Below are 16,041 nucleotides of genomic sequence, written 5' to 3' on the forward strand. Positions count from 1 at the left end.
CTATTAAGGCCTATAATTGTTCACGATTATAATCTGTCCCACAGGCTAAAATTCTCAGTATTTCTTTTCCTTTTTTGCCCTGTCTGATCATCTATTTTGCCCTTAACATGGTTCAATAATTGACATAATATTGGCCCGTGATGTGTAGTGCCCCGGGCTGAGCTGTTTAACCAGAGCCATCGCTGCAGGCTGTAGAAGGAGGGGCGCATATTAACATTACATTCAGGGGGAGAAAGGGGAGAAAGGGGATGACACGCGTATTTAAATATATTTCACATTGTAAAAATATAACCAGCGTGAAATTATTTAAATGTGGTTTGTTTATAATTTTTGAGCTTCAGGCCTATTGTCAAAGGTAGACAGAATAATTATTGCGTAAAAACGATTTCTGCATATCACGAATGAGAAGTTGGGATTTATAAAGTGCTCTCATGAAATTTTATCTGTGCAATTTGAAAATTTTAATCTTAACGTAAACAAAAAGAGCAAAAACGTGTAAGAACGAAAATAATCTTATGTGGACTGCTGGGAAATAATACAAATAAAATACATGATTCAAACTAGTGGATGAGCTGAGCACTGGTGTGACAATGTATTTCCACATTGTTGGCATCTTGCAAAATTTGACTTGTGAACTGCTTTATTTTTCTAATGTGGGCACCTTCAGCTCTATATAGAAAATTCAACATCTTTGACTTTATACGTACAACACACGTATCCAACGTGTTATGAGCGTAGATTACTCTAAGTCTAAACACGCCAAAATGTCAGCGCGTCTTTTAAAATCTATGAATCAAAAACACCACAAATGGTGAGTTAAAGGCCTCTGCTCATTTCATGAGTGTGACATTAACAAACATCTTGTGTCAACCTGACTGCATCGCCTGTAGAAAGTGTGAAATATAGTCCAATAGGCCCATTCAAGCCAAAACAAACGCTGTGATAGTTTGATTAAATGTCAACTTTTCTTCAGTGTGTATAGAGTCCAGCTCGGCGTATCTCTGCTGTAAATAGTACCACAGATCACAGCCTAATTGAATGACTACACAGCAAACGCAGCCCATAAAACTGCTGTAAAATCAATTAGGCCTTTATTTATGACAACTCCGCTTTAAATCTGTGGGCCACGTGGAGTCAACCTCACCGTCCTCCCGTCCACCTCTGCGCGCTCCGGTACAATTACGCACGGCCTCAGGCACGCGCGCAAACACGCACGCGCCCGTCCGTCCGTGTCAGCGGTGATGATAAATGGAGGGCCTCGCAGTGGAAGCCTATTTGCACTTCTATTAGACGCGGAGCCAAATGGGGATCAGCAGCGCGCATATTTTAGCCGCGGAGCAGCCATACATCTCCGCCACAGCACTGCCCCGGGCTCTAGGATAAGGGCCCGCCGCGGCACAGGGCGAGAGAAGAGGGGGTGGGAGCGGGGGCAGAGGGGCTAAAGACCGCGCAGGGGGGTCTATTCAACTCAAATACTTAGGGGACTAAAGTAAATGTTTAGCGAAGCACCGTCTGTCCCCGAGAATGAAACCGCTCCCACTGCGCCTGCGCTATTTTTCAGCTGCAACGATGGGACTTGTCAGGGGACCTCAGAGGAGCAAGGAAGAACTGAATTAAGCCTACACCAGAACAACATATTAGCATTATAATAATAATTATTATTATTACTATAGCAATACTACTACAACTGTTACTACTACTACTACTACTACTACTACTACTACTACTACTAATAATAATAATAATAATAACAATAATAATAATGATAGGATAACATCATAGTAATCACATATTATTAGTCTATATTGACTGAAATTGATTTGGGATTTTTACTTAACTCGATGATTTACCTTATTATTATTATTATTATTATTATTATTATTATTATTATTATTATTATTATTATTATTTATTAGCTTGTTTCAGCAGTCAGCTCGGCGCCAGTGGTCTACTGTCAATATCATAATAGCCTAATAACAAAATTCACCTGCCTATCACAATTACCTGCATGCTCACAAATGTGTTAGCCTAAACCTATAGGGAATATCTTATAGATAGAACTAGTTCATCTAGTTCTACTAACTATTAAGTATGATCTTACAGATATAGTTTAAGCTCAAATGTAGCCAGCCCTGTAGTCTCAAAAATCACAAAATCCATTACCAAAAAATAAAAAAATTAAAAAAAATAAAAAAGAAAGAATTCGCGCTGTTTCAATGGGTACGTCCTCTTCCGGGCTGGGTCTCGCGCACCTGTGTCTCTGAGCCTCGTGGCAGATCTAATCAGGCCTCGAGCCTTCTCCTCGCGCCACGTCCTTTTCTTATACGCGTTCAATCCATACTAATGCTAGCCCGCAGCGCTTCTGTGGGACCATTTCACTCGTGAAATGATTCTCTCCGTAACCTATCTACTACAAAACGCATTACATTTCAATAACAAGTTTTATCATGTAGCTAACTATATGATGCTCGTTGAATATTAAAGTGCTAAGTGGCATTTTACCCGCAAGGCCAGCCAGACTTTAGCCTAGCCTAGTATTCTCCTTTCTGCGTATCAACTTGCCCAAAAATAATCATCAGTTCTCCCTGCGCTCGGTTATTTATTCATTTATTTATTGTTTTTGTAAAGAATTTTTGGCTTGTGTTCAGGGAGAAGTCAATCGGAGCAGGAGTAAAAGGCAGGCAGGCGTCACGGTGCATTGTGGGTAGGCGTGATAATGAGGCCAATTAAAAGGCTTGTGTATAATTAATGACTTGAGCAGGGCGCTAATTGGATGTTAATGGATAACACTTTGTCGGCGCATTAAAATCTATTGGCCTCGGAGCGCACGAGGCCCGCTGTCATCCTAAGCGCGTGAGGCCCGTGCGCGTGGCCTGTCACATTCTCAGACGGGTTTCCGGGTAGAAACCAGGCGCTGTGTACCCATCTCTAAAGGCAAAAACCTTTAGACCTTACCTATAGATTATATTATGTTATGCAATTTGGACTTTTAAATATTACTTTGACCTTTGACCTGCAGTTATTAGGCTCTGTGAAACTAGTCAATAAAGTACTCAATAAGTAAAGGAAAAAAATCAAGTCACAGCTCTTTTGACAGGACTATAGGTCATAACGTTTAGCAAAAGCCATGGGCATACAGAATAACACACATATATGCACATATATATACATACACATATATACACATGCACATATATACACATATATACACATATATACACATGCACATATATGCACATGCACATATATACACATACACATATATACACATGCACATATATACACATGCACATATATACACATGCACATATATACACATGCACATATATACACATGCACATATATACATACTTTTCACTGTCAAATTCTGTATTATAACATTTTGGTAAACAACGAATGACTTCATACTGAATATCTGACTCTATCTATTGCAAATTTCTATTTAGTATTATCTAGTAAATGTTATGAATATTTTATTGTAATAGTGTAAGAAAAAATGTCTATTATGTTTTTCTGATGCATCATTTGTATGTGTAAGTAAAAGTGTCATTTGTGTCTCGTGTCTGCTCCACAGCTGAGTACCCAAGAACATGCAGCATTACGGGGTGAATGGATACTCGCTCCACGCCATGAACTCCCTCAGTGCCATGTACAACCTGCACCAGCAGGCGGCGCAAGCCCAGCACAGCGCTGACTACAGGCCCAGTGTGCACGCGCTCACGCTGGCAGAGAGGCTTGCTGGTAAGAGACAGAGCCAGGCACATATTCTGGCTATTTTATATAAGGAGGATATAACACGAGCTGGTGTTGCAATAAAGGTTAAATGTGGTTCAGGTACTTAGTGCTTATTTCATCATTCCCACCACGTGTACTGCAGGTTCTTCGTGTAATAGGTTTCTGTTCACATTGTCTGCTAATAGTTAATATCCAATGCACGGGATTTGTCTTGGTCCAATGCAAATGGCGCTAACAGTAAGAGTGACACATCACAATGAATAGGCTTCATAGTTTGGACATCATATATGCATGGCCTCATGTTATAACAGCACTCACTGCCCTGTCTGATGTGAGTGAAGTAACCCTGCGTGTGTGTGTTAAACGGCTGTGCATTCGCAGACATCATCCTGGAGGCTCGGTACGGGTCACAGCATCGCAAACAGCGCCGCAGTCGGACGGCCTTCACCGCACAGCAGCTGGAGGCTCTGGAGAAGACCTTTCAGAAGACTCACTACCCCGACGTGGTGATGAGGGAGCGGCTGGCCATGTGCACCAACCTGCCCGAGGCGCGTGTACAGGTCTGTAACAGGACACAAGCTCCAGGAACCCTCTCCACGCAATACTAGGATTTACATATATCTGACAGCTCATCATTATAATAGAACTTCTTGTAGTTGTCTCTGACCCATGTATCTGCGTCACTTCTCAGGTGTGGTTTAAAAACCGGAGGGCCAAGTTCCGTAAGAAGCAGCGCAGCCTGCAGAAGGAGCAGCTGCAGAAGCAGAAAGAGGCTTGTGGAGAGGGGGGAGACAAAGAGGAGGTGTCTGAGTCCCAGCCCCCTCCCTCCTCCTCTGGGTCCCCTCTGGAGGACAGTCCCGCTGAACACACCCCTCTGGACCCAGAGCTCAACGTTACCTCCGAGGAGCAGTCCGGCAGTGAGTCTGCTGCAGAGGACAACGGCACGGACAGAGACGATGAGAGACAGCACCCTGAGGACATCAAGTCAGACAGCGCCACCAGCCCCGCCCACCTGTCCTCGCTAATGTCCCCAAGACTATCCACAGACATGTCCACTGGACTGTCCTCAGGCTGCAAGGCACTCAGCCCCAAACCAGGTCAGCAAACTAAACTCACTTCACTGCCCTCACATGCAGTTACAGAGAAGCCCTTTCAGTTCAACTAATGGTACCTGATATACTACTTTACATAGTTAACAGTAACAAGTTGTTGTAACAACAGTTGTGATGCAAATTTAAAAAAGATAAGTGTTACATTACACACAAACTTGTCATTGAATATGGAATGAAATGGAAAAAATAAAATGTATGGGAGGAAAATTGTGAAGGTTGAAAGTCCAATAAGCAAATCCTTACATTACACTTGTGTCTCCTCCACAGACTCTTCTCCTGTGTCTCCATCAGTGACCCCCTCATCCTCCAGCAGTCTGCCCAGCAGTGGGCCTCTGTCCCAGAGTCACTCCTACTCGTCCTCTCCCCTCAGTCTGTTCCGCCTGCAGGAGCAGTTCAGGCAGCACATGGCAGCAACCAACAACCTGGTACCGTACCCAGCCTTTGAGCTGGCCCCCTCCTCGCTGCCCTACCTGGGCATGAACATGCCCCCTGCTCCCCTGGGCTCTCTGCCCTGCCAGTCCTACTACCAGTCCCTGTCCCAGCATGCGCAGCAGGTGTGGAGCAGCCCCCTGCTACAGGCCAGCAGCCACAGCAAGAACAGCAGCATCGAGAGCCTGAGGCTGAGGGCCAAGCAGCACGCCGCCTCCCTGGGTCTGGACACTCTGTCTAACTGAAACTAGCCTGTGCTACACTGACAGTGTGTGTGAGTGTGTGTATGTGAGGGAGATTATGGACAGACATGAGGCTCAAACTAAAGGCACAGTGTCCATGAGAAACGAGTGCACCCACAATGTGCACTTTTTCATTCACACTTGTTTCACACAAGCACAGTATTATCAGTCACCTGACCTCTGTGTCTCCATCAACTGAAGCACAAACTGAAGGAGCATAATACATTCTCTAGAAACTAAACAAGCACACGAGGACATCAGAACACTAAATTGTTTTAGTGTGTGACTAAGGCCGTAATCCACATTTTTAGGGATCGATGCCCTGCTCTTGTTCTAATGGAAGGTGCATATCCTGACCCTCATGAACATGGACACCGGGACACTGACACACATGGACCTGCAGAACACAGCCAAGCCCTCAGGCGTGTGATGGCAAAAGGAAGGAGCTGCATGTTTACAGGAGCAATGTGAATGAACCATATGAGAGCGCACTTTTGGTGGAGCCATGGAGACCTCTATCAAACATTTGTGCAAACGAGCAAAACGACCACAGCCTGTTGTCGTCGTCAGCACAATTAAACATGACTAATTTAGCCGTTTAATGGCTGCTAATATGGCACTTTGCACAGAGGCTGGCTCCGTAATGAGAAAATGATTTCAGTGACTACATACGCTGAGCTTTTAATTACATTTTGCCCTGGGCTGAGGGAAACAGGGCACATGCAATTATGAACACGCAGCATTTTACTATTCAAAAACAGCCAATTAATGTCGCCCCATGTAGAGTCACCGCGCCACACGTTCAGCTGATCAAGTTACACAATGAAAATGATTATAATGTTGATGAATAGGCTCATATTCTCCTGAGAAAAAAAAGGTTTAATAAAATGTTGTTAGCACTTGATGAAAGGAAGCACATAGGTCTCGGATGACTTTCTGTCCAGGATATCGTCATAAGGGGGAAAAAGCACATTATTTTAATATGTAATATACAAAAATGTCTATTCCTGTTTACGGTAAGGTATTTGTAAAATCTATTATGTTGTTGATGTAAAGTCATTACTGTAAGATTGTATGATTGTATTTGAGCTCAACAGGGCAGCTTTTTGAACCTTTCCTTGTATCCACTTTACATTTTTGGTTTTGTGTATTTTAGTTTATTTTTATTTGACCAAAACAAACTTAATGATGCCTATAGTTAAAATGTTTGTTGATTTGAAGTTTCTGAGATGTGGTTGGATGATTACAAGGGGTAATGGACCTTGCCACTGATATAAATGGTTAATTACAGCGGTTGAAGATTTTCGTGTTTAAAAATTCTTATACAGAACTTTAGAAATTCCTATTAATATACTGGATATACTGGCTTCTACCCCATTTGTGATCAGCACAAGCTACAATCTGAAAACAAACAATACATTATTTTAAAAAAGTTACACCACAACTTTTGAGAGATGTTCTTATTGAAAACTAAACCTCAGCATTGGATTTCCTTTGTGCCATCCTCCATCACTTCCCTTGTGTCCATGCAGTGATATTTAAGTAGTAGTGAGGAGGTGATTGTTGTCCCCCCCAAAGTGTAGACTTGAAATAGTGTTGCTGTAATATAACCACCAATAAAACACTGCTTGAAAGAGCTTTATAAGAAACAACTGTCTCTGTGTATTATGTCATTATATTTATGGGTCTGTAAAATGTTTAAACAGCTGATTAGCTGAAGAATGTTTTTATACACCTCTGATTTAGATGGCTCTGGAGTCGCATCTTCCACTTTGGCTGCATGTCTCGTCTGATTAGACTTGTGGCAGCAGAACGTACATCCAGTCCAGGCACATGCTGCAAAAGGAGCAATCTACATCTTTGAAGTCAAAACAGTTTAAGTATTAGTCAATAAAGAGCTTTTCTTTGTATTTATCAAACCCACTGCACCGTCCAAAATCAAATGTAGTGCCCCCTCCACCACATAACAACAAAATTCACAGACTCATGTCCTCTTAAGAGTCCTTGGAAAGTAACCATCAAGACTATACTAGAAAGTGCACAGGTAAGTAAAAGTACTAAGTGAAATATTTAGGTATCTGTGGCAGATTCCTTCTATTTATACTTACTATTTTAAAGCAGGTATCTGTACTATCTGTACTTTGAACACCATTGTATTTTTTACCCCTGTTGTCAATACAGTCTGACGCATAGCTGTGTCACCTGCAGACTTTACTACGAGATTCAATTTCTAGTTTCCTCTACAGATATGTCTCAGGTCTAAGATAAGTAGAGGGTAAAGGTCACCACCTTGAGGGATGCCAACTGAAGATTATCATGTATCTGCCATATAAAAGAAAACAGCAGCACATTTCAAACTCCTTTATGAAGAATTACACGTCCTTCAAAAAATAATGTGACTGATGTTAGCAACAGGAGTGACGTGTATTCCCCAGGAAAAGGTCAAGGTATAAAATAAGTTTTAACTGACGATTGATTGGTGGACAAGCACTCAAAAATACTACGGAACAATAGGTCTATAACTTTATTTTTAGAATCAGAGACTCCTACATTATTTTGGACCCGGGTAATACTACAAAAACAAACGTATTTAAATTAAACATAAGATCGATATAAGCAATACAAACAAGATCTATGGCTAAATATAAAAAACAAATGAGAGAGTTCATCCCTGCTGTCAATACACACTCTACATACGCCGAGTCATCTGAGATATTTACTGTGACACTCACTTTCAAGTTTATTCTACAGTCATGTTTCAGTTTGTCTCAGTTCGATGATGAGTAGAGGGTAAAGGTCACACCCTTGAGGGATACCAACTGAAAATTATTATGAATCTGGCATATGAAAGAAAACAGCAGCACATTTCAAATTCCTTTAACGAATAATAAGACTGGTGTTTGCAATGTGAGAGAAGTGCCTTGCCTAGGAACAGGTTTATATATAAAAAAAAGTTTGAATTGACAGCTGATTGGTGGACAAGCACTCAACTCACAGCACCACAGTATATAAAGAACCAGACACACCTACATAAAAGTACCGGGAACACTGCTCAAAGTTTACTCCCAGAAACAGCAATAAAATGGATGTAAAATTAAACATAAGGTCAGCATAAGCAATACAAACAAGATCTATGGCTAAATATAAGAAACAAATGGGACGTAAAAAAGCCCCATGTATGTGTGAAAGAGGCCGCGTGTGGAGACATAAGCCACCCCCCGATGAATAAGCAGCCCATTATCCTGAAGAATAGCGGCCCGCGGCGGTGATTATGCCCCTATTATATCTTTAACAGCATGGTTTGTCAAAATACCCCCCCTTTTCCCCTTTCCCACCCTGTACGTACTCACTCCTAAGCCCCATACAAAAAGTGTCCTTGCTCTTCCCGCGGCTAACCTCAACCACTTTGCTGCCTGCGCTGTTAATTGTGGTGGCCTTGAAAATCTGTGAGAATAAATAAATTTGACAGTTTATGGATGACTACTTTGGCAAAAATCGGATAAAAGGGGGATAATGATGTGAGCAGATTAGCAGGGTTCATCAGGGAGTACTAGCCTGACCTTGTGTTGCAGGAAAGCATGGGCTGGACATGCAAAATAACACTAATGGTAAGCTAGTAAGGTGCAGAAAGCTAAAGTAAAAAGTTGAGCTGAATGTTCTGATGTTCTAGACTATGTGGAATATGTGTAAATGTTAAGATAAAGAAAAAACATTTAAGTATATGCTATATTCTTACTTTATTTTTGCCATAAACATGTGTCTTTTGCATTAGAACCATTTATCTGGAATCCATGATGAGCGGTGCTTTGGGTCCCTTCACTAAATCACAAGCTGTGTTCAGGAATACCTAGCTGGAAGATTAGCCTTGGTGCATGTTTTGATGGGGAAAATGAAAGTACCTGCAGGAAACCCTTCCAGACACAGGAAGCATGCAAACTGTGCTAAGAAAAGCCCTGTATCATCTGGGGATCAGCGGTGTTATAATGTAGTTTTATGAAGTGTGAGGGACTAAGGTCACAGCCTTGAGGGTTGCCAGTACTGAGAGTTGGATAGTGAGCAATACAGTACATGCATAACTGGCTCATTGCCTTATTTTCAACATAATTCTATAGTGACAAACTTTGGCAAGGTGTCTTTTTCAGGAACACAATGGTAGCATGATATTTTTTAACTTTAAAGAAATGTTTTAATGGTGTTTTAGCGATTTATTATTTTCTGGATGCCGCTTGCCGCCCTATCTATCTACCTATCTGGAGATAAACTTGACGAAACAAACATAATTTTGACACTGAGGACACTGAGGAGGCTGATGTTTTTGCTGCTGCCACAGTTGGAGCGTAATTAAGCGAGGAAAGTGCGACAGGCCATGATTGGCTGACAGTGACAAGCAGCTGACAAGAGCTTACATCTGATTCCGAACTTCTTCCTGCTTCAAAATATAGTTTTAACTGGGGTCAAACACCTAAACTCCGCCCACAAACACATTTCAAATAGAGCTGTTAAAGCGGGTAGTAAAATAAAAGAGTTGAGGAGGGAGGAGGTCTAAAGGTATAAAAACAGTGTGATTGGTTCTTTAACTCCTCCCCTGCACACCTGGCTGTAATCAAGGCAGTTTTTCGCGATGTCACCAACTACTAAAAATTGCAGAGGCCACTATAGGCAGCACACAGTTACCTTTATACGTTTTTGACCAGAAAGCTGCAATTTACTTCGCTAAAGTCATCTAAAATGACTAGGAATAGTAGATAACGCAGTGAAAACACCATATACAGTGCACACTTTAATCTGTAAGATGTGACTGCAGAAATGTCCTATACACACACACGCACGCTGACTCCACCTGTCCTCAACCAAGGGCACCACGCGCACTCTGCCCGATCACTACGTCCTTGTTATCCAGGCTGCAGATCTGTCCACATAACACGCTAGCATAAGCTTCCCCCGGGACCCCTGCCTCAAAACACAACACAATAGTCGTGTTCTGAAGGTCCCCTCTCTCCTCGGTCCTCCTCACTCAAGCCGGGGGGGTTGTAGAAGCAATAAGGGAGGTGCAGAGCTGGAGGGAAAGCTTGTTGCGAGCTCGTCTGACACCCTGGGCGCTACATATTCACCGCATGTTTATTATAGAGCTAAACGGGCCTCCATCTCCTCTGCTTTGAGCGAAGTTTGACACATTTATATGATTGGATTGGGTGAAATCTGTGCTCAAATACTGTGCCAAGGCTGGTTAATACTAAGTGATGATCTACACAGTCAGTAGCCCAAGGACATGAGGCAAATATAAGGGAAGCAGGTAAGAGGTATTTGGTGTGTTGTTATGATTTGAGAATGAAGTGAAAGGAAAAAAAGTTAGACCTCAAGTAAATCATTAATGCTATCACAGGCTAACTAATCATATGTAGTTTTTAAGTATCAGTAGGTGCAATGTTCATTTATTCACTGCCAGGCTGCAATAGAACTACTTCAACTACTGTTATTATATCCTTGAGTAAGACTATTGTAGTTCATTTCTGTAATAGGTCTATTAAAGAACACATATTATGCTAAATTAAAGTTTTTGAGCTTTTAACCCTATTATAGTGTTGTTCCCTCATAAAAAAAATACACACCTGGAGTTGTAACTTAGCTTCATTCACAGTTGTTTCATGAATTCGTAAATTTAATCCAAATTTCCCTGGATTTTTGCGTCACAGGTAAAAATCCGAAGTCATTTTTATGTCCATAAACCATCTCCGGACTTGTTTTGTGGCCTTATTTTTTTATTTTGTCATTGTTGTGTCCCATTGCTGACAAGACAGAGACCTCCAATGCCTAAATAATAAAAAATATTGTGAATAGACGTGTGGTTTATTAAGTGTGTTTTCCAAATGCAGACACTATTCTAAATTAGAAATGTGAAATGCAGATCCCAAAGTGAACAAAAGCATGTCTAAAAGAGAATTAAAGCCAAAAGAATGTGTAATATGTTTCCTTTACACTACAACTTTTTCGATATAGGTACTCTCCAGCTAGGTACTCTCTCAAAGCATTCTTCTTGGAGTGTCATGATCTCACGGCTCAGTGCTTGTGGTTTAGTTAGCCTCACATTAGAATCCTCAAGAGGTTTAGACTTCAGCCAGATTAAGAAGACAAAGAGAGGGTTTCCTCCTATAAGAAGATTACCCCGAGCGGCACCGGCTGCGCAGTGCTTAAGGAGCAGGACGGTGCAGGAGTTCCTAAAATGTGGGTAACTCACAAGGAAAAGAAAAGTTTTATTAATAATTAGGTCTGGAGAATGGTTGGTAAGGTGTTTCAGTTGCAATGAACAATGAACTGTAGACTTATTCAATTTTTGCGTAGAACAAAAACTAACAAACAAAAGCAGTGAGCAAACTTAAGACTAAACATAACTCAGATAATGAAACTATTGGCCATGGATACATGGTTCACGCAACACAACAAAACAAAATCAATGTCCAGATCCAGAGATAGATTTTCATAGATTTAGTTCCATATGAGCAGGCAAGCAAACAAGGTTACATCTGCAAAGGCCTACACTTGCTGCCTCCTCTGCAGACTGATAAAAAGTGTAGGCCCACCCAGGTGCATTCTGGTCCAGCTGAACCACCCACCTACATCCCCTCAGGCCCATAGCACAATAGCAATTAGCAAAACATAAGAAATATTAAGATGAACCCAGATTAACCCAAAAATAAATTAAAAACTAATTTCCCATGCAAAAAATAATACAAAAATTTTAGAACAAACACAAAATAAGTAAATAGCTCCTACACAATCTGCTACATATTGCTGCTTTTCAAAATAAGTTGGGGAAGGGACTGAAAAACATTTGTGGATTTCTGTAGAATCAATGAGTGAAGCTTTGAACTCTGTTAATCTGAGGTGAGAGAAATGTGATTTTATTCAGAATGAAGGTGACCAATGAGCTCCTTCCTTCACATGTGTCAGTGACCAGTAGTTGTGGGACCTTCGGCTCTTTTATGAGATCCGAATCTTTTGGATCCAGGTGTTTAAAAGAGCTGTTTAGTATTTATTGATATGTCAGAAGCCAATGTGAGAACTCATTTTATCTACAAACTACTGTAATCACAGAGAGAAATGACCAAGACTAAGATCTGTTTAAAATGGTTCAAACTGAAAGTGGATGTTTATCCTTTGAAATTATGAAAATCAAAATAAAACTATGCACTACAATAATAATAATAATAATAATAATAATAATAAAAAACAAACAAAAAAAACAACTAACTGTTAGGATGACAGATATGTTTTTCTGTGCACAAAGCCCTCACTCATGTCGCCTGCTTTGCTTCTGTCCTGATTCTTCTGTTGATTCAGCGTTGATCAGGTAAAAAAATCATACAAATTTGAAAGAAAAGACATTAAGAAACCGTTCCACCGAACCAACTTGTTCACAAACGTCACACCACTAGTGACCAGACTGATATCCCTCTGAAAGAAATACAAATATACATCTCAAAAACAGGAGAGTGGCCCGATACAAACCAATCTCACAGAAATATTAAACAAGGCTTTACCATCATTTAGAAGAATTTCATTTTTGTGAGATACACCTTTGTTTATAAGATGTTTTGTCATTTCCTTGTCTTAGCCCATTCAGATATGTGCTAATATATTGATAAATGCAGATATATGGAATCCAAATAGCGCCTTGGCGGAGCAGTCAGATCCATAATGTTCATCTTCATAAACTCAGGCTTACGAACAGGCCCGCGCTGCAGTGGCCGCTCCATTGCCTGATTCAATAATATACATCTATACACAAAAACACAGAAGATAACTGCTCGCCGCTTTTGGACTGTTAAAACATGTAAATTTATGTAGGCTCCCATAGCCGGCACATATTTACAATACGTTTAAGTAATCACAAGACCATCCCACGCTCTGCCAACACAAATAGTTTTTATGTATCATTAATTCCCGTTGCATTCGCCGGCTACATCCCCATCTGACTGCGCTAATGCAAGAATCGCTGGCAATCGCACTCCCAAAATGATCTCAGCTCGGAAAGACCCGAACAGGAAGATAGCGGACATTTTGGATAGGCTCTTTTATGTTTATAAGAGAGTTTGGTGCGATGCGAGGGGCTTAATGATAGAAGGAGATAGACAGATACCTTTTTCACGCTACATTGGCGGGACAGGACCACGGTAAGGGTCATCGCTCCGGAGCACAGATGTTATTATGTGCCAAACAGGAGACATTTTGGAGCGGAGAGGAGAGAGGAGATTGAGACAGAGCAAAGGACATTACCTGCGTGATTACCACAACACAATCTGGAAATATACAACTCATAAATAAGCACATTTACAAAGTCTTTTAAAATGGATTTCATTTAGTCTAGACCGGGCTCACTCAGATGAATCTATTTGTCAATGGAAAAGAACATTGAAGCAGGTGAAACAAATTCTGCAGTTTCATGGTGAAATGAGGTGTTATTTTGATCAGTTATCTCTAGGTAAACTTTTTTTTTTTTTTTAGTAATTCAAAGTTTCACATTTGTTAAAAAAACAAAACTGAACTGAAAAAAAACAAAACAAAAAAAAACAAACAAAAACAAAACTAGTTCGCTTGTGGTAAGTTATTCCTCACTTACCTTGTGCATTCTGAGCATCCAGATTATTCACCACAATGATTTTTTTAGCACTGTTCAGACAACATCATGGTAATTCTAACAGCGAACAACTAACCTGGACTTTCTGGTGTTCAAACGATAAAGCATTTATGTTTAGACTACCTGCCAACATGTTGTCAACATGGAGATGATATCGTTTTGACTGGAATGGTCCAAAATATGGGATTTAACTCTCTAGTGGTGGCTGTTATAAGACATTTTGTATCATGTGGAACTTTATAGCCAAAGGAACAACATTTCCATGGAAACAATCAGGAGGTGGCCATCCTCCTACAAATTAGTGGCGGTGATTGGATGGTCCCAAGTTAGGATGGAGGTTTGTCATGCTCTATTGTCCGATTCCAGATTCAAACAGAATGAAGGGACTGGCCGCTCAGGCAACTTCTGGCCCATAGTGCACCCTGATGAACCCTAATGAACCCTGATGGACCCTGATGAACCCTGATGGACCCTGATGGACCCTGATGAACCCTGATGAACCCTGATGGACCCTGATGGACCCTGATGAACCCTGATGAACCCTGATGCACCCTGATGCACCCTGATGACCCCTGATGCACTAAAAGACCTGTATGTGGCCTTTAAAAAGGCATCTCAGTATTGAGACTTTACAGTGACATCACACTGGAAGTGTTCTGCATGTATATCTGTGCCGGAATGTTCAGCGGTTACCATGGTGACACAATACACACTTTAGGAAAACACTGCCAGAAAGTGTTCAGATACTCTGAAAGCTCAAGAAAAAATACAAAATGTATTTAAACAATACATTTTCAGGAGCCTGTGATCAATAATATCCTTCATGGTCCTGTTTAGGTGTTTGATTTTCCAAACAGGTGAGAGTGACTAAATGAACTATTTGTTACTCCTAACTAGCTTGTGATGGTAATTTTTATGTGAGAAGGACTGTTTAACAGTAAAAATCAGCTCACATGTTGTTGTTCCAGCTAAATCAGCTCCTTCTGGTCAGATTATGTTAAAGTATAATTAAAGTCTCTCAAAGTCTCAGACAGAGCAGTGCCTACAGAGAATGAAGAGGTCCAAAGTATCAATGCTACAAAGTATCAATATGGACAGGCCATACCCCATGTGAAAGCTCTGAACCTCCAGAGCTGCACTCACTGAGCTGCAGAGGCTGCACTAGCACTGATTCATGATTGGCGGCTGCTAGTGCTGGGGTTTAGAGAGTGTCCATTCAGATCAGAGAGAGAGATGTTTTAGGTTTAAACCAAGTGGATTTCAACTAACAACTTTATCCACTGCCTAAGAACAAATCAGCATTAGAATCATTATCAGTAAAAGCTATATTTGACTTGAACATATCTATTTCATATCTGGGAACACAGTTAGGTCATTTATGGAATTTAAAATTAAAATCTTACATAGGCTACAGATCCTTTAAAATAGATTCCGTGTATAGTCTTTTTGAATTAAAGTCTAAAGAGGACTGAATCGGCGGTATTTGTTCATTATACATTTAGAGACTGTTCAATGCCTCACTGGGCTGAATGGGAGTTAGGCCGATTTTGCAGCGCTGTGTGTGCAGCGCCCTCTTGTGGCCACAAGCAGTAGTGAATGAGCTAAAATGTGAGCAGATGTCTTCACCTACTGGCTAAACAGTGCATTACCAGTGAGGGATATCACTCATTGGTAATGCTGGACTTTATTCTCATATTTGATATGAGATTTGATTTTGACTGTTGTTGTTGTTGTTGTTTGTTGTAATTCGTACATAACAGTGCTGTGCCAAAAATATGCTATGGTTGTCCAAAAAGAGTCGCATTTTGGTATCTAATAAACTAAAGGTGCTCCAGGTAACCTTTCCTGTTCTAACCTAAGACAAGTTACAGGTCAGATATATGTTTTT

The 16,041-nt window shown here is 40.9% G+C and overlaps 1 protein-coding gene across 1 annotated transcript; it reads left to right on the forward strand.

Moving 5' to 3' along the window:
• Positions 1-3,590: 3,590 nt before the first annotated feature.
• On the forward strand, positions 3,591-6,311 carry dmbx1a (diencephalon/mesencephalon homeobox 1a). The gene is made up of 4 exons (XM_033982972.2): positions 3,591-3,741; positions 4,117-4,295; positions 4,427-4,832; positions 5,115-6,311. The coding sequence occupies exons 1-4, from the start codon at positions 3,591-3,593 to the stop codon at positions 5,519-5,521; spliced, it is 1,143 nt and encodes a 380-aa protein (XP_033838863.1). The 3' UTR covers positions 5,522-6,311.
• The last annotated feature ends 9,730 nt before the right edge of the window (positions 6,312-16,041 follow it).

This window comes from Periophthalmus magnuspinnatus, chromosome 17 (assembly GCF_009829125.3).
Source record: "Periophthalmus magnuspinnatus isolate fPerMag1 chromosome 17, fPerMag1.2.pri, whole genome shotgun sequence".
Classification (NCBI taxonomy): Eukaryota; Metazoa; Chordata; class Actinopteri; order Gobiiformes; family Gobiidae; genus Periophthalmus; species Periophthalmus magnuspinnatus.